Source organism: Podarcis bocagei (assembly GCF_964188305.1).
Source record: "Podarcis bocagei genome assembly, chromosome: 7".
Taxonomy (NCBI): domain Eukaryota; kingdom Metazoa; phylum Chordata; class Lepidosauria; order Squamata; family Lacertidae; genus Podarcis; species Podarcis bocagei.
The window spans coordinates 81,979,539-82,007,010 of record NC_138132.1 but is presented as its reverse complement, the minus strand read 5'-3'; the positions used below and the strand labels follow the sequence as shown (position 1 = coordinate 82,007,010).

The 27,472-nt window shown below is 47.1% G+C and overlaps 1 protein-coding gene across 4 annotated transcripts; it reads left to right on the top strand.

Annotated features, from left to right (window-relative positions):
* Window positions 1-374: 374 nt before the first annotated feature.
* Window positions 375-26,943, top strand: MIIP (migration and invasion inhibitory protein). Of its 4 annotated transcripts, none has more exons than XM_081203125.1 (10): window positions 377-551; window positions 2,530-2,700; window positions 5,618-6,094; window positions 8,961-9,063; window positions 10,307-10,418; window positions 11,756-11,820; window positions 13,012-13,141; window positions 16,157-16,253; window positions 17,888-17,995; window positions 26,368-26,943. In XM_081203125.1, the coding sequence occupies exons 2-10, from the start codon at window positions 2,545-2,547 to the stop codon at window positions 26,464-26,466; spliced, it is 1,347 nt and encodes a 448-aa protein (XP_081059251.1). In that variant the 5' UTR covers window positions 377-551; window positions 2,530-2,544; the 3' UTR covers window positions 26,467-26,943. The 4 variants fall into 4 exon arrangements, with proteins under 4 accessions (XP_081059253.1, XP_081059251.1, XP_081059250.1 ...); XM_081203124.1 differs by lacking the exon at window positions 26,368-26,943 and adding an exon at window positions 21,527-21,910; XM_081203126.1 differs by lacking the exon at window positions 26,368-26,943 and adding an exon at window positions 21,366-21,670 and having other exon boundaries at window positions 378-551.
* Window positions 26,944-27,472: the final 529 nt, after the last annotated feature.

Here is a 27,472-nt window from a genome sequence, read left to right as displayed (position 1 = left end):
CCTGCTCAGTGCAAGGAACCCACCAGCCCTCTAGGAACATCCCACGCTCTGGGAATTTCACTTTTTTAAGTTTGCAAAACAACATCAGCTGGCATTAAAAAATGAAAATATTCCATCAGCCCTAACCCACTGCTATGTATGCAGTAATATAGGTATACGTCCAAATAAATATCCAAATAGGGTTGATAATTATAAGATATCCATTTAGCTGTGGAAGGAGATATTGGGGAGCAATTGGATGTGTGGCAACCCTAACACACACACACACACACACACACACACACACACACACACACTGCTGCTCTTGACATTTAATGGCCATTTCTTTCATACATGGCATGATTTAATTTCTTACACAAATATTGAGGCCCAACGCCATATGCCGGCATTGGAGGCGGGAAGAAATGAATGAGAGCCGCCCCTTTAAGAGTGAAAGTAACAGGCGGTTGGTGCAATGCATGCTGGGTTGGGAAGGCGGAACCGGCCAATCAGGAGGCGCTCGGAAGCTTGGCTTTTCTACATAGTAGGAAACCGACGGGAGAGTTGAATGCGTGAGTGAAGAGGCGCGTCCCTTTGATCTGCGGGTGGGCGGTTGGAAATAGAGGTGGGGGGAGTCGAAGGCGCTTTAAGACGCGGGTGGGGGGTTTATTGGGCGAGGTGGGGGGTTACCCTGTTTATTTTATTTTTTAAAAAATAAAATTTTAATTAAATTTTCTGTTTTACACTTTAAAATACACGTTTAAACATCCTTAAAATATCAATGACTTCCTTTTTTCTCTTTCCATGGTTCATTTTGCATATCATAAATAGCTGCATATTTTACAAAAACATCCAGTATTCCATTATTGCATCCATCAAAGCTTAATTACATTGTTAAATTTATCTTAATTTTATCTTAATTTATCTTAACGCTGCCAGCGTTTTCAAGTGCACACAATTTCCCCCCATATATTCAGTAAACGTTTTCCAATCTTCTCTAAACGTATGTTGTTCTTGTTCTCTTATTCTATATGTTAAGTCTGTGCAGCGCAATATGCGGGGGTTACCCAGTTTAGTGGGGTTGGGAGGAAATAAGGGAAAATATACAGGGCTAGATATGTTGGTGTTTTTTTCCTGTGGGGGCTTGGAAGAAGTAAATAAAACTATATTGAGAAGTAATGGTTAGTAATTGAAATTAATAAGATTTTGGAACGCAGAAATAAAGTAAATCATCAAACCGTCAATTCCAGCATGCAGGGGAGCCACCTAAATTATATAATTTTGCATCTGAATGATTGGTATTGGTAATCGTATTATAATTTGGGATTGTTATAACGAGGCTATTATTGGATTATTGTAATTGAAAACTAATAAAAATTATAAAAAAGTAATTAGCCTTATAAAAGCCACAAAAAATACAAAAAATTGAGAATTTTTGTAATGCACACATTTTTTGTGTTCACTTTTCTACATGGGCACTATTTCTTGTTTCTTACTCTTTTTGTGCCTTGTCTTACTCTGCGCACTGCGGAGTAACTGCTGAGAATAAATAAATGCAGTGAAATAAATAGTCCAGTTGAAGTTTATTTTTTAGAATTATTGTGTAGGATCTTTTATTCACTTAATAGTTTGAAAACCATTTGATTCCCCACCGCCTTACAATAAAACAATGTGTACATTTTATGAAACAAACAAATAAATAACAAATGGTGCTTTAAATCCATGGTTGTGAGTGTGACCTGGGTTCGGATGTACGCCGTAACTAACGATCTCCTTTCTTTGCTCTCAAGCCTCCATATTTTCATAGAATCAGAGGACCGTAGCGTTGGCAGAAACCCAGAGTGCCATCTACTCCAGGCAGTGGCGTAGCGTGGGGGGTGCAGGGGGGGCGGCCGCACCGGGCGCAACATCTGGGGGGGGGGCGCTCGCACTCGCAGCTCTCTGCCCCTACCTGGCTCACTCTCTCTCTCTCACTGCAGTGCTGGCTGTGCGAATCCGATCCGAGCCGCTGGGTCACCGCCCACTGTGGAGGGGGTGGGTGCCAGGCGTGCGGTGCGGAGAGAGAGCGAGGGACTATCTGGGGGAGGGACAGTGCAGCGGCTGCCCAGCGCAGCGCTGAGCGCGGGAGAGAACCACACCAGACCAGACCAGGCAGCAGCAAGAAGAAGCTGGCAGCAGTGGCAGGTTAGGGGTTAGGGGGCGCAAATTACTTGCCTTGCTCCGGGTGCTGACAACCCACGCTACGCCGCTGAGTCCAGGGGTCTGCAGACTTTTTCAGCAGAGGGCCGGTTCACTGTCCCTCAGACCTTGTTGGGGGCCAGACTATATTTTTTTTGGGGGGGGGAATGAACGAATTCCTATGCCCCACAAATAACCCAGAGATGCATTTTTAATAAAAGGACACATTCTACTCATGTAAAAACACGCTGATTCCCGGGCTGTCCATGGGCTGGATTTAGAAGGTGATTGGGCTGGATCCGGCCCCCGGGCCTTAGTTTGCCTACCCATGATCTAGTCCCAACCCTCTGCAATGTTGTTCTCTTTTTAAAGCAAGGAGGTGAGAAGATGGACCTGGAGAGCCTGCGAAACTTGAACCAGGATCTCCTGCGGAGGCTGAGGACGAACCAAGAGGAGTTCAGGGAGCGGGTTCGAGTCAAGCTGTTGCCACCATCGCAAAGAGCAACTCCTCAAGGCGTGCGGGTCTCGGACAGCAAGGGCGAGGTGCGTAGGGAGACTGCTGGATCGTGTTTCGTGTTTGCATGTAGGTGTTCCTCAATCCATGGGGCCCTCCAGACATGCATGGGTCACAGCTCCCCAAGGGTGGGACTGAGAGCTGGCTGCTGGGATCTGGAGAGTCTGGAGGCCCATAACATGAGAACTTGTGGACATCCCATGAATGTCCTCGGATGAAGAGTATTATATAAATTCAATGAATGAACGAATAGATCAGAGCGTTGGAAGATTCAGGACAGATAATCCCATAAAAAGGTAAAGGTACCCCTGCCCGTACAGGCCAGTCTTGACAGACTCTAGGGTTGTGCGCTCATCTCACTCACGAGGCCGGGGGCCAGTGCTGTCTGGAGACACTTCCGGGTCACGTGGCCAGTGTGACATCGCTGCTCTGGCGAGCCAGCGCAGCACACGGAACGCCGTTTACCTTCCCGCTATAAAGCGGTACCTATTTATCTACTTGCACTTTGACGTGCTTTCGAACTGCTAGGTGGGCAGGAGCTGGGACCAAAAGACGGGAGCTCACCCCGCCGCGGGGATTCGAACCGCCAACCATACGATCGGCAAGTCCTAGGCACTGTGGTTTTACCCACAGCGCCACCCACGTCCCATAGATAATCCCATAGGAGACAGTGATTGCCACCAATGTGGGTGTCTTTAAAAGAGGATTAGACAAATTTGTGGAAGGGAAAGTTATTGATCGCTACCACCAGCCACAATACTTGGTGCAGGCCTTTAAAGCCCTAAATGGCCTCGGCCCAGTATACTTGAAGGAGCATCTCCACCCCCATCGTCCAGCCTGGGGCCTTCTGGTGGTTCCCTCCCTGTGAAAAGTGAGATTACAGGGAACCAGGCAGAGGGCCTTCTTGGTGGTGGCACCCGCCCTGTGGAACACCCTCCCTTCAGATGTCAAAGAAATAAACAACTACCTGACTTTTAGAAAACATCTGAAGGCAGCCCTGTTTAGGGAAGTTTTTAATTTTTTATTCTGTTTTTAATATTCTGTTGGGAGCCACCTAGAGTGGCTGGGGAGGCCCGGCCAAATGGATAGGGTATAATAATAAATTATTGTTATTATTATTATTATTATTATTAGTAGTAGTAGTAGTAGTAGTAGTATTCCTTATGCTCTTATGGAGGAATCAGATTTCTGCCCCATCCCTAAAGGTAAAGGGACTCCTGACCATTAGGTTCAGTCGTGACAAACTCTGGGGTTGCGGCGCTCATCTCACTTTATTGGCCGAGGGAGCCGGCGTACAGCTTCCGGGTCATATGGCCAGCATGACTAAGCCGCTTCTGGCGAACCAGAGCAGCGCACAGAAATGCCGTTTACCTTCCCACCAGAGCGGTACCTATTTATCTACTTGCACTTTGATGTGCTTTCGAACTGCTAGGTTGGCAGGAGCAGGGACCGAGCAACGGGAGCTCACCCCGTCGCGGGGATTCGAACCGCCAACCTTCTGATCAGCAAGTCCTAGGCTCTGTGGTTTAACCCACAGTGCCAACCGCGTCCCTGCCCCATCCCTAGAGACTACTAATAGTGATTCCCCCAGTTGATCTTATTCATTCAACTGGGGCCATACGTGGCATAAAGCAGTCCTTAAGGTATCCTGCGCCAAAGTTGTTCAGGGCCAGAAATGTGACAGGAGTGTCCTGAGGAAAGAGATGCGGAGGTGAAAATTGGCTGCCGTTCAGGGTGCAAAACGGCTGCTAAAATTCAGCCTATACCAATTTGCTCCTGTGAGCTGGAAACTGTGAGAGGGGAGAACCCCTTTGCGCTTGGATTCTGCTTGCAGAATATCTGTGAGAGCAGGTTGCTGCAGCAGATGGGCCCCTGGCCTGATCCAGAAGTGTCCTTCCTAGGCTCTTTAGTTCTTATAAAATGTTGTGTGTGTGTGTGTGCGCATGGCATTGGTATCAACTATGCCTGTGTTCTGTCCTCTCCCCCTTGCTTTTCAACATCTACATGCAGTCGCAGGGAGAGATCATCAGGGGGTTTGGGCTGGCTGTTCATCTGAATGCAGATGATACCCAGCTCTACCTCTCTTTCAAATTGGAACCAGTGAAGATCCTGTGTGAGTGTCTGGAGGCGGTTGGAGGATGGATGGCGGCTAACAGATTGAGGTTGAATCCTGACAAGACAGAAGTACTGTTAGGGGGAACAGGAGGCGGGCAGGTGTGGAGGATTCCCTGGTCCTGAATGGGGTAACTGTGCCCCTGAAGGACCAGGTGTGCAGCCGGGAGTCATTCTGGACTCACAGCTGTCCATGGAGGTGCAGGTCAAATCTGTGTCCAGGGCAGCTGTTTATTAACTCCATCTGGTACGCAGGCTGAGACCCTACCTGCCCGCAGACTGTCTGGCCAGAGTGGTGCATGCTCTAGTTATCTCCCGCTTGGACTACTGCAATGCTCTCTATGTGGGGCTACCTTTGAAGGGGACCTGGAAACTACAACTAATCCAGAATGTGGCAGCTAGACTGGTGACTGGGAGCGGCTGCCGAGACCATGTAACACCGGTCCTGAAAGACCTACATTGGCTCCCGGTACATTTCCGAGCACAATTCAAAGTGTTGGTGCTGACTTTTAAAGCCCTAAATGGCCTCGGTCCAGTATACCTGAAGGAGCGTCTCCACCCCCATCATTCTGCCTGGACACTGAGGTCCAGCTCTGAGGGCCTTCTTGATAGTGGCACCAGCCCTGTGGAACACCCTCCCACCAGATGTCAAAGAGAAGAACAACTACAAACTTTTAGAAGATATAAGAAGACAGCCCTGTTTAGGGAAGCTTTTAATGTTTAATAGGTTATTGTATTTTAGTGTTTTGTTGGAAGCTGCTCAGAGTGGCTGGGGAAACCCAGCCAGATGGATGGGGTATAAATAATAAATTATTATTATTATTATATTCCCAGAGAGAGAACAGGGAACGTTTTCCCAAAGATGCAGGTGATTCTGCGGTGATTGTGTCCGTGGAAGTGAGTCCCCGGCTGGCACGGCGCAACTTCGCCTCCCCCTCGAAACCCGCCGTGCCCCAGGACGAGCGAGAGGTCCGCCACCAAGGGCGCTTGTGTCCCACCACCCGGCAGACCGAGGTGATCCACATTCCATCGGCCGCAGCATCTGCCGGATCGACTCTCAAAACCGCCAGTGGCGGACACCCAAAAGGACCGATGAAGCCCAGAGTAACCGCGGGGCACACGGAGGCAAAAAGGCGCCCTCCATGTTTGCACGGCTTGCCGGAGATGGACAGGCCGCAGGCCAGAGTGGAGGCGGGCCCAGGGCGAGCCAAAGAGGGGAGAGGCAGGGCAACAGTTTCCGTGCGGATGTCGCCAGCCCCGAAACCAATCCTGCTCACGCCTCAAGCCAAGGAATCTAAAGAGAAATCGAAGGTGGGTGTGTCGCAAGTCTTTACTTAAAGGGTCGGCAGCTGGCGGTTATGGCATCGCTGCAGTGCTGGTGTTTGAACCCTCGTAGATTAGCAAGGATGGTGGTTGCTGGAAGGAAGGTACTTTTTTTCCTTTTTCCCAATAATTTTTATTAGTTTTCAATTACAAAATATCCAAAACAGACCTCATTAAAGGGTAAAGGGACCCCTGACCATTAGGTCCAGTTGTGGCCGACTCTGGGGTTGCGGTGCTCATCTCGCTTTATTGGCCGAGGGAGTCGGCGTACAGCATGTGGCCAGCATGACTAAGCCGCTTCTGGTGAACCAGAGCAGCGCACGGAAATGCCGTTTATCTTCCTGCCAGAGCGGTACCTATTTATGTACTTGCACTTGACGTGCTTTCGAACTGCTAGGTTGGCAGGAGCAGGAACCGAGCAACGTGAACTCACCCCACACGGGGATTCGAACCGCCGACCTTCTGATCAGCAAGTCCTAGGCTCTGTGGCTTAACCCACAGCGCCACCCGCGTCCCATACAAAATATACACTCATTATACCAGATCAAATAACAATTAACCAAATAGTCAATTATATAATTTGGGTGACCTCCCACTTGCTGGATTACAGGTTCAGTAATCCCCCCCCCCCCGCTTCCAAAGTCTTATTTGTTCCAGTTGTATTCCAGTCTTAATCATAGTCCCTTGTTCCACAGCTGCAATTTCTGTGACTTCCATTGGAATTAACATATTTAGTAATTTATTAATCCACAAGTGAAGACCTATATCCCTTCATCCTGCGTGTAATAATTATTCATCCATATTTTTTCTTCCCAAAAAGTTCTGTGTTGGTCCAGTCATTCTCTCTCCTCTCAATTATGATTATTAAAGGTAAAGGTAAAGGGACCCCTGACCATTAGGTCCAGTCATGGCCGACTCTGGGGTTGCGGTGTTCATCTCGCTTTATTGGCCAAGAGAGCCGGGGTACAGCTTCCAGGACTAAGCCACTTCTGGTGAACCAGAGCAGTGCACGGAAACACCGTTTACCTTCCCGCTGGACTTGCACTTGCACTTTGACGTGCTTTCGAACTGCTAGGTTGGCAGTAGCAGGGACTGAGCAACGGGAGCTCACTCCATTGTGGGGATTCGAACCACTGACCTTCTGATCGGCAAGTCCTAGGGTCTGTGGTTTAACCCACAGCGCCCCCCCCCCGCTTCCCAGTTATGATTATCATATACAGATAAATGCTTCAGCCTGGGGAAAAAGTTAACTGAAAACCCACCAGAGCTCTAGCAGGTTTCCGAGTTCCATTTCTTTGTCTGTACAGCTAAAGATGGCGCTCTACCAAAGTCTTGGCGCATCTCCAAAATCCAATATCTCTTACATTCCAAGATAACAACCTTTTCCCCTTCTCATCAAATAGTCGGCTTAGGTACTTTTATCCATGTCTGGTGGGAGTGCGAGAAGGTGAAAGAACATTGGAGGATAAGGGTGCAGATTATTGCTCAGATTATTGCTCAGTGGAAGAGCAGCTGCTTTGCATGCAGAATGTCTCAGGGTCCATCTCCATGTTGGGCTGGAGAGCCTCTGCCAGCCAGTGTAGGCCAGGATTCTTCATCCTTGTGTTCCTCGATGTCGTTGGACTACAAGTCCCATCATCCACAGTCATCTTTGCCAGCAGGGGATGATGGGAGTTGTAGTCCTACCATATGTGGAAACCAAATATTGAACAGTAGCGTATACAAATGGAAGAGAAATGGTCTAACTCACTGCGAGGCACCTTCCCAGGTGTCTCAATTGCACTGCAACTGTTTTGTGCGCTACATATCCCGGGTTCAATCCCTAATGGCTGGGAATTGTATCCTGCCTTTAACCCTTGAAAGCCACTGCTGCTCAGTGCAGACAGTACCAGGCTTGATAGGCCAATAGCCGGAACTTAAGATAACATTTTGTATTACTGGGAAACTTGCTTTGTTTGCTGTAAATATTTTATTAACTGCATGGTAGCATACCAACGGGACTGCCTCTCCCGATATGCCCCATGGAGGACCTTAAGGTCCATAAATAGCAACTCCCTAGAGGTCCCGGGCACTAAGGAAGTCAGATTAGCCTCAACCAGAGCCAGGGCCTTTTCAACACTGGCTCCGGCCTGGTGGAACGCTCTGTCTCATGAGACTAGGGCATAGCTGTCAACCTTCCCTTTTTGGGGGGAAATTCCCTTATTCCGGTGCCGTTTCCCGCTGCTATCCCAGATTGTTAGATATCCCGTAGACTGTCCCCGGGACAGGTGAGGCTGCTGATCCCTTGTTTTCAAATCTGAAAGTTGACAGCTATGGACCAGGGCCCTGCAGGATCTGATTTCTTTCCGCAGGGTCTGTAAGAAAGAGTTGTTCCGCCTGGCCTTTGGCTTGGAATCAACTTGATCCCCTCCCCCTCTTTCTTTTTTCCTTTGTCCTCCTGTGATGGAATTCCTATTTGGGGACTTCCCTGGCTTTTTTCTGGCCCATGTAGGACCAGTCTGGATAGTTAGCCTTGGTGAAGATTTGACGTTTTCATCCCCCCAAAAGTTTTTGATTTGGGTTTCCATTGAAATGAGGCTATATTTTAATGTTTTAATGTTGTATTTTAATCTTGTTTTTAAGTTGTATTTCAATCCATTTGTTTTTATATCGGGTGTTAGCCGCCCTGAGCCTGTCTTGGCTGGGGAAGGCGAGGTATAAATTATTATTATTATTATTATTATTATTATTATTATTATTATTATCCAAACATGGGCAAATGAAAGGTTTGTGCATGTGGCAGTTGCGATGGCAAAACTCATTGAGTCAGCTCAGTAAAAGAACCATCTGCCTGCATTTTCTAACCCTGTTGCAGAAGGAATCTGGGCATGTGACGTTCATGTGTGACCCTGAGGAATACGCCATCCCCACAGATGACTGGTCGGTCCGCCCTTTCCTGGGGTACGACTGGATCGCAGGTACGGCGGCTCAATCTATTTTGGAGCCAAGCAAAATAAATAAAATGAAAGATTGCGCAGCTAGCCTGATTCATCCTTACTGAGTTTTTGAAAAAAGAAAAAGAGTAGCCCTGGGGTGATTTCCAGAAATTGAGACGGCGGCTTATGAGAGCTAAATGGAGCCCGCCTGGTCAGAGGCAGTCTACCTGCAATTTTCAGGATATTATTTTGTTTATACCCACGTACAGTGGTACCTCGGGATACATACATTTCAGGTTACAGACTCCGCTAACCCAGAAATAGTACCTTGGGTTAAGAAATTTGCTTCAGGATGAGAACAGAAATTGTGCGGTTGCAGCGGTGCAGCAAAGGGAGGCCCCATTAGCTAAAGTGGTGCTTCAGGTTAAGAACAATTTCAGGTTAAGAACGGACCTCCGGAACGAATTAAGTACATAACCAGAGGTAAAGGTAAAGGACCCTGACCATTAGGTCCAGTCGTGACCGACTCTGGGGTTGCAGCGCTCATCTCACTCTATAGGCTGAGGGAGCCGGCGTACAGCTTCCGGGTCATGTGGCCAGCATGAATAAGCCGCTTCTGGCGAACCAGAGCAGCGCACGAAAACGCCGTTTACCTTCCCGCCGGAGTGGTACCTATTTATCTACTTGTACTTCGACGTGCTTTCCAATTGCTAGGTTGGCAGGAGCAGGGACCGAGCAACGGGAGCTCACTCCGTTGCTGGGATTCGAACCGCCAACCTTCTGATCGGCAAGCCCTAGGCTCAGTGGTTTAACCTACAGAGGTACCACTGTATTATTGTATGAAATTGCTGTGGATGCCTTGAAGATCATTTTTGCGGAAGGCAGGAGAAGGAGAGAGATTTATATTTTTATATGTATGAGGACTGGGAAAGGGTTTTTTTCCAAGTCCAGGGGCCACATTCCCTTCCAGGCAACTTTCTGGGGGCCACATGCCTGTGGTGGGCAGAGCCAGAAGGAAAAGTGGCCAAAACAACACATGTAAATTTTACCTTTGTATGGTAGGCCAGTTTCTAAACACGCACACACTCCTCTCTGTCCGGGCAAACGAGAGTTCACGGACATATTCCAGCCACATGAAAATATATGGGGTGTATATGAAGTAGGACCAGATAGGGGTGTGGCCTGCAGAGGGGTCCGAGGACCAAATGAGAGAAGCCTGAAAGGGCGACATTTGTGCCTTGAGTCTGACCTGGTGGGTTTTGGCTTTTCCTCTTCCCTCCTCCAGGGCTGCTTGACATGGACTCCTCCCTCTCTGAGAAACCCGATCAGTACTTCTCCGAGCTGCAGGAATTCCGGAAGGTGAACCGGGAGGCTTGCATCTACGACCGGGAGCTGCGGTAAGGGGGGCATGGATGATGATATTATCATTATTATTGTTGTTTAGTCGTGTCCAACTCTTCGTGACCCCATGGACCAGAGCACGCCAGGCACTCCTGTCTTCCACTGCCTCCCGCAGTTTGGTCAAACTCATGCTGGTACCTTTGAGAACACTGTCCACCCATCTCATCCTCCGTCATCCCCTTCTCCTTGTGCCCTCCATCTTTCCCAACATCAGGGTCTTTTCCAGGGAGTCTTCTCTTCTCATGAGGTGGCCAAAGTATTGGAGCCTCAGCTTCAGGATCTGTCCTTCCAGTGAGCACTCAGGGCTGATTTCCTTAAGAATGGAGGGGTTTGATCTTCTTGCACTCCATGGGACTCTCAAGAGTCTCCTCCAGCACCACAATTCAAAAGCATCAATTCTTTTAATTTCGTGGCTGCTATCACCATCTGCAGTGATCATGGAGCCCAAGAAAGTAAAATCTCTCACTGCCTCCATTTCTTCCCCTTCTATTTGCCAGGAGGTGATGTGACCAGTGGCCATGATCTTCATTTCTTTGATGTTGAGCTTCAAACCATATTTTGCGCTCTCCTCTTTTAATAGAAGGTTATGGCAAATAGAAGGTTATGAGCTACTTCTGTTGAAATCTACAATTCAATACAATGAATAGTATATATTATTTTTTCAAACATATAGCCGGTTACGTCTTGTGTGTGTAGGGAAGCTTTTAATGTTTAATGGGTTATTGTATTTTAGTGTTTTGTTGGAAGCCACCCAGAGTGGCTGGGGAAACCCAGCCAGATTGGCGAGGTATAAATACAGTGGTGCCCCGCAAGACGAAAAACTCGCTAGACGAAAGGGTTTTGCGGTTTTTGAGCTGCTTCGCAAGACAAATTTCCCTATGGGCTTGCTTCGCAAGACGAAAATGTCTTGCAAGTTTTTTTCCTTTTTCTTAACACCGTTAATACAGTTGCGACTTGACTTCGAGGAGCAACTCATAGAACGCGGTGTGGTAGCCTTTTTTGAGGTTTTTGGTGATTTTTGAAGCTTTTCCAAAACTTTTCCGACACCGTGCTTTGCAAGACGAAAAATTCGCTAGACGAAAAAACTCGCGGAACGAATTAATTTCGTCTTGCGAGGCACCACTGTATATTATTATTATTATTATTATTATTATTACTACTACTACTATTATTATTATTATTATTATTATTATTATTATTATTATTATTATTTATTGAACATGCTTCACATAACCAGAGGTTTATTGTTGTTTTGCACATGCAACACGACAGCTCAGCCACTGACTTTCAGGGAACAACCGAAAATGAGTCTTTAACGTTCCTCTCTCCGCAGATCAGACAGTCTGGGTTCCTCTGCTCACAATCGAGAATCGGACATGGACCCGGGTTCCCATCAGTGTACGGTCAGATTCCATCTTCCCATCTCAGCAGCCCAGCCAATCCTAGAACCTTCATAGAATTGTAGAGCAGGAAAACGACCCCAAAGGTCATCCATCCCAGCCCCCACCATGCGGGAACCACAGCTCACCTCTGCTTAAGAACCTCCAACAAAGGAGAGTCCACTACCCTCCGAAATATTCCATTTCACTGTCAAACAGCTCTTACTGTCAGAAAGTTTTTCCCAATGTTTAGCCAGGATCTCTTTTATTGCAGTTTTAATCCATTGGTTCAGATCCAGCCCTCTGAAGTAACAGAAAACAAGCTTGCTTGTGACGGCCCTTTAGATATTTGAAGGCGCCTATTTTATCTCCTCTCAGTTTCCTGTGTTCCACACTAAACATACCCCAGATGCTTCAACCATTCCTCATCCGGCTTGGTTCCTCAGCATCTCCTTGGCCTGTGTGGTTTCATCACGCCACGTGGCTTCTGGCTTTAAACCTCAGCAATCCTAAGGACTAGGAACTTGGAACGCTTACTGGGGTGGGGGAGCTGCAGAATCCCCACTGGCCCTGTTGAGGAACTTGAATAATAATAATAATAGTAGTAGTAGTAGTAGTAGCAGTAGTAGTAATAATAATAATAATTTATTATTTATACCCCGTCCATCTGGCTGAGTTCTCCCAGCCACTCTGGGTGGCTTCCAATCAAGTGTTAAAAACAATACAGCATCAAATATTAAAAACTTCCCTAAACAGGGCTGCCTTCAGATGTCTTTTAAAGGTAAGATAGCTACTTATTTCCTTCACATCTGAAGGGAGGGTGTTCCACAGGGTGGGTGCCACTACCGAGAAGGCCCTCTGTCTGGTTCCCTGTAACCCCACTTCTTGCAATGAGGGAACCGCCAGAAGGCCCTTGGCGCTGGACCTCAGTGTCCGGGCAGAACGATGGAGGTGGAGACGCTCCTTCAGGTATACTGGACCGAGGCCGTTTAGGGCTTTAAAGGTCAGCGCCAACACTTTGAATTGTGCTTGGAAACGCACTGGGAGCCAATGCAGATCTCTCAAGACCGGTGTTATGTGGTCCCGGCGGCCGCTCCCAGTTACCAGTCTAGCTGCCGTATTCTGGATTAATTGCAGTTTCCAGGTCACCTTCAAAGGTAGCCCCACGTAGTCCGCATATCCCTTCCTCTACCCGGCTCTCGCTCCACAGGTGTCTTCTGTTACCGGTTGAATAAACGCCTTTTTGCGACGCCTCTGGATTTGGAGTCTACCTGCCCCATCTGCAAAACCCCCAGAGCCCACCGGCCTCCAGAGACTCTGGTGGAGCCTGCGTTTGTCAGGTGAGTCCGTAAGCGATGGTGAAGACTTACCTGGGAAACTTGCTTTTGCTGGCTCAGACCCTTGGTCCAGCTAGCTCAGTATTGTCTACATTGTCCGACAGCAGTGACTTTCCAGGGTTTCAAACGGAGATCTTTCCCAGCCCGGCCTAGACATGGCAGGGATTGAATCCTGGTGACATCGCTGATAGCGGCTTTACAAATACAGTGGTATCTCGGGTTACGTTACCTTCGGGTAATGTAATTTCGAGTTACGAACGCAGCAAACCCAGAAGTGTATACTTCCTGGTTTCGTCGTGAGCGCTCTGCACGTGCGCAGAAGCCCTCTATCTCGCCGCACGTGTGCGCAGAAGTGGTGCCTCTGGATACAGATTATTCGGGGTAATTATGGACCCTCAGGACGAATTGAGTTTGTATCCGGAGGGTCCACTGTAATGTCAGAAATATGACCAGGCTTTTAATACAGTGGTACCTCGGGTTAAGTACTTAATTCATTCCGGAGGTCTGTTCTTAACCTGAAACTGTTCTTAACCTGAAGCACCACTTTAGCTAATGGGGTCTCCCGCTGCCACTGTGCCGGCGCTGCATGATTTCTGTTCTCATCCTGAAGCAAAGTTCTTAACCCGAGGTACTATTTCTGGGTTAGCGGAGTCTGTAACCTGAAGCGTTTGTAACCGGAAGCATCTGTAACCCGAGGTACCACTGTACGGACCCTAAGGATGAATTGAGTTCATATCCGGAGGGTCCACTGTAATGTCCGAAATATGACCAGCCTTTTAATACGTACCTTATTCAAATCACTGCATAGTCACTTGAGAACCTGAAATAGGGGTGGGGAGTGGAAGAAACAGCTCTTCTTCAGCCTCTGGCCATTTCCCCCACCTGGTCGCCTGGAGCGATTTCTCCAGTCGCCACAGGCAATCGCATTATTGTGGGTTCCCCTCTGCAGTTCTGAACTGCTCAGTGCTCCTGTTCACTCCATAGAGCAGTGGGTCCCCAGATGTTGTTGGACTACAACTCCCATCATCCCTGAGCTCTGGCCTTGCTAGCTAAGGGTGATGGGAGTAGTAGTTCAACAACATCTGGGGACCCACAGGTTGAGAAAGGCTGCTCTAGGGTCTCACTTCATTGTAGGTTTTTCCCCCAAAAGGAGTTACCTCACCTTTGCTGAGGGTGAACTAATCTCATATATATATACACACACACAATTTTATTTTCCATTTTAACAATCCAATCAGATCACATTAAATATTCCAAATTATACAGATACAGATCATATAGTCCAAATATTTTGCCAAATTATAAATTTTTGTTGGGGCTTCCCATGCTTTAAGTTCAGTGGGGTCCAATCATCTTGTTTCTATTGCCTTGAGTTTCCAATAGTTCCTTCTTTTAATCTTCCTGTTGTTATCCTTCCTTCTTTCATGGCCTCTGAGTTGTTTCCACAGGCGAGTTGAAGTAAGCAATAATCTGCTTCTGTGTGAAATTTGTATGACTCTCCTTTAGCTGGTAAATCTATTATTTGCAGTATATCCTCACACGCTGGTGTTTATGCCGAATCCATCCAAAAGTCCTTCTCTGGTGGCAGACGCCATCTTCTCTCAGTTCTGGTGAAATAAAATCTAGGCGTTCGCTCATTAATTTTCTCAGACAGGTTGCATCAAACATTAGTCTTTCCAGGGGAGGTTTGCCAAATCGGACTTGAAGTACAGATATAATAACAAATTAAGAGCTCGCCTCCCCCATGACTATTTATCTCTGCAACTCGGTCTATCCTATAATGGCGGATCCCAAGTAAATAGTGAGTCACATCACCCTTCTGGAGAGTCTTTTATCTTCTGAAGGCGAACTAATCTCAGAGGCCTTTCTGCTCAGGGCTGGTATGCATTCTCACAGAGCTTCCTGGCTCTTCTGGTCCTGTGTGGTGTAGTGGTTAAGAGCAGTGGACGCGTAATCTGGGGAACCAGGTTCGCGTCTCTGCTCCTCCACATGCAGCTGCTGGGTGACCTTGGGCTAGTCACACTTCTTTGAAGTCTCTCAGCCCCACTCACCTCACAGAGTGTTTCATAGAATCATAGAGTTGGAAGAGACCACAAGGGCCATCGAGTCCAACCCCCTGCCAAGCAGGAAACACCATCAGAGCACTCCTGACATATGGTTGTCAAGCCTCTGCTTAAAGACCTCCAAAGAAGGAGACTCCACCACACTCCTTGGCAGCAAATTCCACTGTCGAACAGCTCTTACTGTCAGGAAGTTCTTCCTAACGTTTAGGTGGAATCTTCTTTCTTGTACTTTGGATCCATTGCTCCTTGTCCGCTTCTCTGGAGCAGCAGAAAACAACCTTTCTCCCTCCTCTATATGACATCCTTTTATATATTTGAACATGGCTATCATATCACCCCTTAACCTCCTCTTCTCCAGGCTAAACATGCCCAGCTCCCTTAGCCGTTCCTCATAAGGCATCGTTTCCAGGCCTTTGACCATTTTGGTTGCCCTCCTCTGGACACGTTCCAGTTTGTCAGTGTCCTTCTTGAATTGTGGTGCCCAGAACTGGACACAGTACTCCAGGTGAGGTCTGACCAGAGCAGAATACAGTGGCACTATTACTTCCCTTGATCTAGATGCTATACTCCTATTGATGAGGCCCAGGATTGCATTGGCTTTTTTAGCTGCTGCGTCACACTGTTGGCTCATGTCACGTTTGTGGTTATTATGTTTGTTGTGGGAGAGGAAGGGAAAGGAGAAGGTTAGCCGCTTTGAGACTCCTTAAAGGGAGTGAAAGGCGGGATATCAAATCTTCTTCTTCTTCTTCTGTTTGGGATGCTTTCTATGTTTGACCTTCACTGCCAGAGGCAGCCAGCCATGCTTCTGAATCCCAGTTGCTGGAAACCGCAGGAAGGGAGAAGGCTCTTGTTCCCTGGTCCTCCTTGCAGGTTTTCCATTGAGGCATCCGGTCCCATTGGGCCCCCTTTGGCCTAATCCAGCAGCACTCTTCCTACATCTTTATTTTTCCCGCAGGGTCAGCATCCCAAGATCCACTTTGCTCCCTGCCTACAAGCGCAAGATCCACCGCAGGAAAAGCTACGAGCCTGAAGACAACCTGGCGTTGCCCTCGGTGAGTTTCTGGTTTGGGGAAGCCCGGTTCTTTTTTTATATATAAAAATATTTATTAAGTTTTCACAAATTTTAAAAACACATACAATACACACAATACAAAGATATACATATAATAACAAACAAACACGTTTAATTTCAACGCCTTTTTTTCCTTAAACTTACTTCATCGACTTCCCCATACCTCCCCTTTCTGCATTCCAATTCCCAAAATTATTTCAGCAAATCCTTCCCCTTAATTTTATCCGATTTTTCCCTTTTCTTTTCTTTTACTTAATCTTTAACAGCTGTAATTCCTTACTTTATATAACCACAACATTTTAACATTCATTAACTTTACAATATTTCTTAAGATAAATTTTAAATTTCTTCCAATCTTCTTCCGCCGTCTCTTTCCCCTGGTCTCGGATTCTGTCAGTCATTTCAGCCAGTCCCATATAGTCTATCACCTTCATCTGCCACTCTTCCAAGATGGGTAGATCTTGTGTCTTCCAATACTTTGCTATGAGTATTCTTGCTGCTGTTGTATGGGGAAGCCCGGTTCTTGCCGTGTGACCGGGCACCGGGAGCGGGGGGACACACCTTTCCCATCGCTGGCGTCTCCTCCCTTCTCCCTTTCCCTGGCAGAGCGAAGAACGTAGTTAAGAGTGGTGCATGCTCTAGTTATCTCCCACTTGGACTACTGCAATGCGCTTTACAAGATTGAATGTATTGCCCTCGGCTGTACTTGAGGGACGATTCCAACAGATTCCACACAAAAAACACTTATGTCCCTGTGGAGATGGCAGTACTGAATTGGTGGCGCATGCCCTTCTGGCTTGCACTCTTTATAAAGACTTGAGGAATGAGATTATCACCCCTCTATTATTGTCCATTCCGGGTCACCCAACCACTGCCACAGTGTCCTTTCTCTTGGCAGATCAGAATGAGCAGGTGACAACAAAGGTTTTTAGCTGAGGCAATCGGAATAAGATCCACTATTTGACTATTGATTCAAAACCTCAAAATGTATTTTATATACAGTGGTAAAGGTAAAGGGACCCCTGACCATTAGGTTCAGTCTGGCCAACTTTGATGTGCTTTTGAACCACCAGGTTGGCAGGAGCAGGGACCGAGCAATGGGAGCTCACCCCGTCACAGGGATTTGAACCGCCGACCTTCTGATCGGCAAGCCTTAGGCTCTGTGGTTTAACCCACAGTGCCACCTGCGTCCCTTTATATACAGTGGTACCTCAGGTTAAGTACTTAATTCGTTCCGGAGGTCTGTTCTTGACCTGAAACTGTTCTTAACCTGAAGCACCACTTTAGCTAATGGGGCCTCCTGCTGCCGCTGTGCTGCCACTGCACGATTTCTGTTCTCATCCTGAAGCAAAGTTCTTAACCCAAGGTAATACTTCTGGCTTAGCGGAGTCTGTAACCTGAAGCGTATGTAACCTGAAGTGCCTGTAACCCGAGGTACCACTGTAATTGACTTTTTATTTCTATTCTTTGTATATCATATTGTTGTTTTATTGCTATGGCCGATGGCTGATGCAAAGAAAGATTCATTCATTCATTCAAACAGCCCAAGCCTTTGGGGCTGCAGTTAATACCTGACATGAGACACTTTCCCCTTCTGTATGACCCCCCCCCCAGCACTGTTTGGCCGGTTGGGAGAACCCTGTTCAAGCTTTCAGCCCCACTCTGAGCAGCCTCGACCTTCACTCATCCCTCGGGGATGCACCGCCTGGCCGTACGAATCGGGTAAGGACGCTAAACAGCAGTGTGCTAAAATATTTAGGGCTTCATACCTTACAGCAGAATTCAGTCTGTGTTACCACAGACACGGACTGCGGGATTCTCGAGTTCAGTTTCTTGGTTCTGAGTTCCAGCTTTTTCCCGTCCTGATTCTTGATATTTTTCTTGAAGGGTTTTTAAATTTAATTTTGTAATGTGCATAAAACAGACAGAATGCTTAGAAAATTAAAAGGTGAAGAACAAAACTGTAAGAAGAGGCACGTAAAATGAGCAGAGTTGCATCTGAGTTAAAATTACAGGGTTCCAGTAAGAGGCGATCACTGCTGTCAGTTTATCTAGTTCCAGAATTGCCAGGCTTGTGTATGGAGGTCCCAGTTTTTGTCAAAATCTCAAATTATGCATGATTTTCTCCATTATAGCTGTATTCCATAGTGAGGGTACCATGTATCCTGCATAAGTTTTTGGGCTGTTTTCCATTGAGTTGCAATGACTGTGATTCTTGATTATTCATTTTATTTCATAAGATTTACATACCACTTGGTTGTTAAAAGCAAAACGAAACCTCACAGCAGTTTACACGGAGAACAGAACAATAATAATATTATCGGTAAAAGCAGCTCTTTAAAAACAATCCAAGAAATAAAATCGGAAATAAACAAGAAACGGGTTAAAACTTACATCAGCGTTCTACATGCCAGCTTGTCTGAATGAAAACCTTGGTTCAGAAAAATATTGTAGAGAAAGGAGAATTCCTGAATGGAAAGACCCAAGTTTGGGGCGAGTACTCTTTGGTGAGGGAACCATAGCAGAGATTTAAAGCTACAAACTAAAGCTGTTAGACCTTTAAAATGTCCCCGTCAAAAGTTTCTTTCCAAAGTTTCCCTGTTCCCCAGCACAGGAAAAGACCACAAGTTAGTGAATTTAAAAAATGGTTTACTTCCAAACTATCCGAAGGTCAGATTCATCTGCTTCAGAAAGGCAGTAAAACTAGGCTTAGTAACAAAGTGGTAAAGGTTTCTAGATGATTGGCAAAGGAACTCAAGGGTGGCTTGTGATAGCCATGCGGTCTGAGGTGGAGCAACCTTCACAGACTGAGCTTCTCAGGTAGACTGTGGAGGAACAATAGTCTTTCTTGCCTAGTTCCTCACAAGGTGAGGGGAAGTGGACATAGCTAAGCCTGTCAGGACAGCTTACTCTATGTCTATAAAATGTACCAGAGCAATACGCTACAGAGACAATGGGAGCCCAATGGTATTACTTAGGTAAAGGTAAAGGGACCCCTGACCATTAGGTACAATCGTGGCCGACTCTGGGGTTGCGGCACTCATCTCGTTCTATAGGCCGAAGGAGCCGGCGTACAGCTTCCAGGTCATGTGGCCAGCATGACTAAGCCACTTGTGGCAAACCAGAGCAGCGCACGGCAACACCGTTTACCTTCCCGCCCATTTATCTACTTGCACTTTGACGTGCTTTCGAACTGCTAGGTTGGCAGGAGCAGGGACTGAGCAACGGGAGCTCACCCCATCGCAGGGATTTGAACCGCCGACCTTCTGATTGGCAAGTCCAAACTCTGTGGTTTAACCCACAGCACCACCCGCGGCCCTTATGGTAATACTTAGGACCTTGTAATTCTGAACTGTTATTGTTTATTTTGATAGGGAAATTCATCCTGTTCTGTTTGGTCCTAGATGCCCCTTTTATTACTGGTGTTGGTTATATTTATCTATTACATTCCATTAAAAAGAAAATACCATAGTGGCTTGAATATAAGCTGCACCTTTCCCCCCCAAAATCCAACCGTGAAAAGTGCGGCTTAAATTTGCGACCTTACAAAAATTGGCTTTTACGATATCTGAAACAGACATACAGTAAAACAGAATGGGTGTGAGTGCCTGCAGAATTTTAAGGGAGTGGCTAATATTCGGGTATTTTTTTCCCCTCCCCCCCCCCCGAATTTTAAAGGTGCGGCTTATATTCAGGTGAGGCTTCTATTTGGGCCAATACGGTAATTAAAGTTGGGGTTTTTAAAGTACTCTTAAAACTACAGTATTACCCTGTAGGAGGGGACTCTTGTACTTAAGGTGGATGCATGTTCAAAAAGCTGCGTGGTTTTTTTGCTTCAAAACAACTGGGTTTTTTTTCTTCATATGCAAACGTAGGAAGATTTGGTCTGCTGGAAAGGGTTGTGACTTGGTGGTAAAGCCCCTGTTTTGCATGCGAAAGGTCGCAGGTTCAATTCCAGGCTTCTCCAGGTGGTGGTGGGGAACAACCCTCGAGAGCCATTTCCAAGTCAGCACAGATGTTATTTATTTTTTAATCGCTTCCTAAGAAGCGGCATAGTCATGCTGGCAACATGACCCGGAACCTGTACGCCGGCTCCCTCGGCCAGTAAAGTGAGATGAGCGCCGCAACCCCAGAGTGGGTCACGACTGGACCTAATGGTCAGGGGTCCCTTTACCTTTTTTTTAGGATGATAATGAGAGCCAGTGTCGGACATACCCTCCAACACTCCTCCGATGAAAATAGGGATGTCCTATTCCATCATCAGGGACGCGGGTGGTGCTGTGGGTTAAACCACAGAGCCTAGGACTTGCCAATCAGAAGGTTGGCGGTTCGAATCCCCGCGACGGGGTGAGCTTCCGTTGCTCAGTCCCTGCTCCTTCCAACCTAGCAGTTCGAAAGAACCTCAAAGTACAAGCAGATAAATAGGTACCGCTCTGGCGGGAAGGTAAACGGCGTTTCCGTGCGCTGCTCTGGTTCGCCAGAAGCGGTTTAGTCATGCTGGCCACATGACCCGGAAGCTGTACGCCGGCTCCCTCGGCCAGTAAAGTGAGATGAGCGCCGCAACCCCAGAGTCGGTCACAACTGGACCTAATGGTCAGGGGTCCCTTTATGAAGCATCTCAATGCAATTTTACAATATATTGAGAAAACACACACACACATCAATCATAAGCCGTTGCAAAGATGAAAACAATTTCAAATCCAGTACAAATGTCAATTGGCATTTTAAATAATCTCTGCTGAGGAGGCTTGTCAAAAAAGAAAACTGCTGAGCTAGCTGGATCGAAAAAGTCAATAAAATTTGGCTCCCTGTATTCCTGCGATTGGTTGGAACAGAACCGGTGATCTGGTTTAAGATTTCTTGCTTCGCTAATAAATCAAAACTGGGTCTCTGTGCAAGATCAGGGAAGGGCCTTAGCTCAGAACACCTTGGTATGCGGAAGATCCTGGATTCAGGTCCATCTAAGTTTGGGAGAGATTTCCTGTCTGAAACCCTGGAGAGAGTATCTGCCAGTCAGTGCAGGCAATCCTGAGCTAGATGGGCCCCAATGTCTGACTCGGTATAAGGCAACTTTCTATGTATTTCTGTTTAGATCATTTGGAATCTTGAGGACTAGAGTCTTGACTTTAGGAGCCTCGAAGACCGCAACTTGGCAGCAGACCCACCAAAGATTCTTAAGATAGTGCAGGCCTATACGAGATTGCTGCACCCCTTCTTTTTTTAACCCTTACACACAAAAAATCTGGCTTCCAGATCTCTGCCTCCAGAGTGTCAGGAGGAAACAGGACCGACGAACTCCTGGGCCTCTCCCGCGTGGCGGAATTTGAACTCTGCAACCTCTCCTGGCGGTGGAAGCGTCACAAGCCGCCATGCCGCAAAGCCACGTCTAATTAAAAGAGCTCGCCAATTCGAACTTCCCACTTTTGGTCCTCGATGGGGAATGAGGAGGAACTGCGTGTGTTTACGGATCAGGGCCTCCTCCTTTGTGAGGTTGCCTGCTAGCCTTTTTCATCAGGACGGCGCCCAGACGCTTTGCGACGTTTGAGAAATTGCAGGACTGGTTTGCCTTCCTTGTTATCTCTGGTCCACGTGCCCTTTCACAACTCCTGAAATGATAAAAGCACGGTTTGAAATCAAGAGATTAAAAAGTGTTGTGTTGTTGTTTTTTAAAAAAACAAGGATGGTAAAAGTTAAGGACATTTAGAGAAACACTAATTTGGTGAAGTAAAAGATGTGTCTCTTTGTGTGTCTCTTAATTGTCTTGTTTTTTTTTTAAAGTAAATAAATATAGTTTTGACTTTATTATTATTATTATTATTATTATTATCATCAACATCAACATCACCATCACCATCATATTGCCTTTCCCCCAAGGTGATTTGCAGAACTTAAAAGGACATAGATAAAATGCAAAAAGCTAAAAACACATAAAAGGCAATTGTTAAAAAGTAACCCTAATGGAATTAAAACAATATTTTTAAAAATCTACTAAAAGGCAGATAATAGACACAGCACTTGCCTCCAGAAGACTTTGTTGTCAAACAGTTGCAGGCTGCTTTTAATAATTGATTTTGTATGTTTAAGGTAAAGGTAAAGGGACCCCTGACCATTAGGTCCAGCCATGGCTGACTCTGGGGTTCTGGCACTCATCTCGCTTTATTGGCCAAGGGAGCCAGCATACAGCTTCCGGGTCATGTGGCCAGCATGACTAAGCCGCTTCTGGCGAACCAGAGCAGTGCACGGAAAAGCCGTTTACCTTCCCACCGGAGCAGTACCTATTTATCTACTTGCACTTTGACGTGCTTTCGAACTGCTAGGTTGGCAGGAAAAGGGACCGAGCAACGGGAGCTCACCCCATCACGGGGATTCGAACCGCCAACCTTCTGATTGGCAAGTCCTAGGCTTTGTGGTTCAACCCACAGCACCACCTGCGTCCCTTTTGTATGTTTATAGACTGCTTAAAAGTGTCCCTAAGCAGTTTGTAAAAAGGTTAACAAGTACGTCAATGCAAACAAACCATGAAACTCAAACATTGCCATACCTGATGAGCCAAAAACTTAACAGCATACTTTTAACTCCACTCTTAAGATCCTTAGGGGGTGGGGGACTGGATGTTGGGGGAGGGGGACTGCCTTGACTATATGTTAAATGCAGAAATGCTGGTTCATAAAATGTGAGTGGTATTCAACTAGGTTTTACTCAGAGTACGCCTTTTGAAATGAAAGCACCTAACTTAGTCGTGTCCATTTATTTCAATAGAGTAAAACTTAGTTGAGCACCACCTAGTATAAGCAAGGCAAGAATGAAGCAATGCCAATAATTTCCCCATAGAACAGCAGTGGAAAGAATGACGCCCATTTTACAGGTGGTGAGCTGAGACTGAGGAGCAGCAAACCTGGCCAGGGACTCTGGGCACCCTACTGCCGGGGTGGACAACCTGCTAGCCTAAGGCTCCCATCATCCCTTGCTGGCTGGAGCGGATGGGAATCCAAAGTAAACCAAATTAGCTAGTCCTGCCATGAAAGTTTGTTTTGGAATGGGGTGGGGTCTGTGCTGAAGATGGAGGCTATCTCTGGAATAAGCTATCCCTTTCTCTAAACTGCTTTTTACAGTTGAGCAGTGTATACATTTTAAGAAATAAATAAATATGGGCAACCAAAATTTGAACCTAGCCAAAATGTGGGAGCTATCCCTCTTCCCTGAGCACAGGAACACACTCCAAAGGATGCTACGGACATTCTTTGTGTGCTGATTGGCTCCTTCCCTGTTGCCACGGCGGCAGGTACGCAACCTCCCATCTACATGCTCTGCGGATGGACCAATTTGGAGCGAGCATCCGAGCTACAGAGCTGGGTCCGTCCAGAGGCTGGCGATGCTGCTTTTGCTGAGTTCTGAGCTGTGGCTTCTGGGTTTTGTCAGTAGCGCAAGTTTACGGCTGGGAAGCGGTAAAGATCTCTTAGGCTGCAGTCTCAACTTTTGGGTCTTCTCAAGAACATTGGGAGATCCCTGCGGGATCAGGCCAAAGGCCTGTTTTAGTCCTACCACTGTGAGAACAGGAGGCAGGAATAGATGGACCACTGACATAAGAGAATTAAGAAGAGTCTGCCAGTGGCCCATCTAGTCTAGTATTCTGCTCTCACAGTCAACATCCAGGTGCCTATGGGAAACCCATAAGCAAGATTTGAGCCCCAGAGCCCATCCTTTACTGTAGTTTCTGGCTACTCAGGGAGTCAGAAACACGTCGAGGCTGAGCATAGCCATCGTGGCTCATAGCCATCAGTAATAATAATAATAATTAATAATAATTTATTATTTATACCCCGACCTCTAACTGGGTTTCTCCAGCCATACTGGGCAGCTTCCAACGGAATATTGAAATACAATAACCTATTAAACATTAAAAGCTTCCCTAAACAGGGCTGCTTTCAGATGTCTTCTAAAAATCTGGTAGTTGTTTTTCTCTTTGACATCTGGTGGGAGGGCGTTCCACAGGGCAGGTGCCACTACCGAGAAGGCCCTCTGCCTGGTTCCCTGTAGCTTTGCTTCTTGCAGGGAGGGAACAGCCAGAAGGCCGTCGGTGCTGGGCCTCAGTGTCCGTGCAGAATGATGGGGGTAGAGACGCTCCTTCAGGTATACTGGGCCGAGGCTGTTTAGGGCTTTAAAGGTCAGCACCAATACTTTGAATTGTGCTCGGACACGTACTGGGAGCCAATGTAGGTCTTTCAGAACTGGTGTTATATGGTCTCGGCGGCCGCTCCCAGTCACCAGTTTAGCTGCCGCATTCTGGATTAGTTGTAGTTTCTGGGTCCCCTTCAAAGGTACCCCACATAGAGCGCATTTCAGTAGTCCACGCAGGAGATAACTAGAGCATGCACCACTCTGGAAAGAGAGTCTGCCGACAGGTAGGGTCTCAGCCTGCGTACCAGATGGAGCTGGTGGGCAGCTGCCTTGGACACAGAATTGACCTGCACCTCCATGGACAGCTGAGAGTCCAAAATGACTCCCAGGCTGCTCACCTGGTCCTTCAGGGGCACAGTTACCCCATTCAGGACCAGGGAATCCTCCACACCTGCTTGCCTCCTGTCACCCAAAAACAGTACTTCTTTCTTGTCAGGATACAACCTCAATCTGTTAGCCGCCATCCATCCTCCAACCGCCTCCAGACACTCACACAGGACCTTCACCGCCTTCACTGGTTCTGTTTTAAAAGAGAGGTAGAGCTGGGTGTCATCTGCATACCGATGGACACCCAGACCAAACCCCCCTGACAGTAGTCTTGTCTTCCATGAATCTGTCCAGTTGTCAGGGACTGGCTGGATGAGGAAGAGTGGTGGGAGCGCCCTGCCCAAGAGCCCCCCAAGGAGGGCACAGAAGACAGCAACTTAGATCCCAGTTCCTGGTGGTGGGACACGGAAGAGCAGTCTGGGGAAGGGATGAGCTAGAAGGTGCTAGAAGCGGGGGGGGGGGGGCAGGAGAAGGAGGGTCTTCCAGGACAGAGTTTGAGGCTGAGAGTCACAGTGTGAGCGCAGACTCAGACAGAGGGGAGTCAGAGGTTCCCTTGCTACCCAGCGGCAGGGCAGTCTCGGTCCTGCTGGCTCGCCTCCCCCTCGTGACACCCCCCCCCCATCTAGAAGAGTCCTTCACATGGCTGAACAACTGGCCAGACAGGTCCAGACACAGTCTTCGTCTGCTTGGGAAGGGATCCACAGAAAGAGGCAAGAGAGGGAAGGGCAGAGCTTGTGATCAGTTTCAGTACATCTTTTTTCTTTTTAAAGAAAAAAAATTACACTTTCCCGACTTATACATTTCATAAATTTTACAAACATTTTAACATCAGCTTGATTTCCTTCTTACTCTTTCTGTGGTTCCTTAAATTTATTTTTAATATCTTCTTCATATCCAAATTCATTTAATTTTCTCCTTTAAATATATACTCTTATGAAACGGCAGGTTATTACAATAACCCTGCCAATGTTCTTATCTGTAAATATTCAATAAACCATTTCCATTCTTTTATAAAAAGTTTGTTATCTTGATTTCTTATTCTTCGGGTTAGTTTCGCCATTTCTGCATATTCCATAAGTTTTTGTATCCATTCTTCCTTTGCTGGGATTTCTGCTTCTTCCCACTTTGCTGCTGTAGTAGCATACATAAATAAATTTCTATACAATTTAGGTAGTTCTGTCCCTATAATTCCTAAAAGAAAAGCTTCTGGGGTTGTTTTTTTAAAATACACTGGTACCTCAGGTTAGATACGCTTCAGGTTACATACACTTCAGGTTACAGACTCCGCTAACTCAGAAATATTACCTCAGGTTAAGAACTTTGCTTCAGGATGAGAACAGAAATCGTGCTCCAGCAGCGAAGCAGCAGCAGGAGGCCCCATTAGCTAAAGTGGTACCTCAGGTTAAGAACAGTTTCAGGTTAAGAACAGACCTCCAGAATGAATTAAGTTCTTAACCCAAGGTACCACTGTATGCCTATATGTTTTAGAGATGGTTTTTTTCTGGCTGAATGAATGAATGAAAGAAAGCCATCTAGGTTGGCTTCATTTATTCTTATGTTCTCAGTTGTCCTCATCTTGCCCTCCACAGAGGCAGCCAACTTCCACTGGAACCCCTGGCAGCCATGGGTCTGCATGTGTGACTTACACAAGCAGGCCCGGATCCGGCACTTTGTCGTGTGGGCCATGAACATCACGCTGGACCTCAAGGCCTCCGAGTTTTGGCAAGAGAAGCCTTGCAACTTGGACGACTGCGTCACGTGCTCGGTGGTCGAATGTCCGGGCAGCGGCGAGCGGTCCGGCTTCGTCCCGCAGTTCCGGAGCCTCTCGTCCCCCAAGCCCCATGAGGTTGAGATTCCTCTCCCTGTCCATTTGGAATTCCCTTCCTATGACAGCCTCCCCGTTGTCGACGACACCGGAGAAAACGGGCAGCCGTAAGACCCGGAGATGTTGACTTTAAGCAAAGGCGTATTGTCACCTAGGACTCCCACTGAGTTGTCGGGCTCACTTGCGGAGGGCAGCAGAGGCCTGGACCGCGGCAAGGAGCCGCCCGAAAGCCAACTCGCCTATGGCAATGCTGGACAGAGATCCAGGCGAGCCCATTGCTACAGCCCCTCATTGGCTCTGTTGGAGTCTTTAGTTGTCAATAAAGTCAGACTGAAACAAAGTAGTGTGTTTTTATTAAAAAAAATTACAGTGGACGCTCAGGTTGTGAACGTGATCTGTGCAGGATACACGTCTGCAACCCGCAGCGGTGCGTGGGTTGCAATTCAGCGCTTCTGCGCATGCACAAAGCGCAATTTAGCACTTCTGCGCATGCGTGACTGCCAAAAGCCAGAAGTAACCCGTTCCGGTACTTCTGGGTTTCGGCGGTCCATAACACGAAAAAACGCAAGCTGAAGGGTCTGTAACCCGAGGTATGACTGTACCGTAATTTTCTGTCTATAAGACGCCCCCATGTATAAGACTATTTTGGGGGACTCAATATGGGGGGAGATGGTACAGAGTTGTTGAGCACGCATCGCAAAATCCGCTTCCCGTGTATCCCATCGCCGGCAGAAGCTGCCAGTCACCCGCCCAACTACCGGAGCGTCAGCCAATCAACACTGCCCATTGACACAGCAATCAATAACACACTCAATAGCCTCTGACAGCCACAGCAGCAACCAATCAAACATCCACCCTAAGCACTACCC

Coding starts and splice junctions, on each gene's coding strand:
- MIIP (XM_081203124.1), top strand. CDS start 2,545: ATGGACCTGGAGAGCCTGCGAAACTTGAACCAGGATCTCCTGCGGAGG. Junction 9,064..10,306: donor GGGGTACGACTGGATCGCAG/GTACGGCGGCTC, acceptor TCCCTCCTCCAG/GGCTGCTTGACATGGACTCC. Junction 10,419..11,755: donor ATCTACGACCGGGAGCTGCG/GTAAGGGGGGCA, acceptor CTCTCTCCGCAG/ATCAGACAGTCTGGGTTCCT.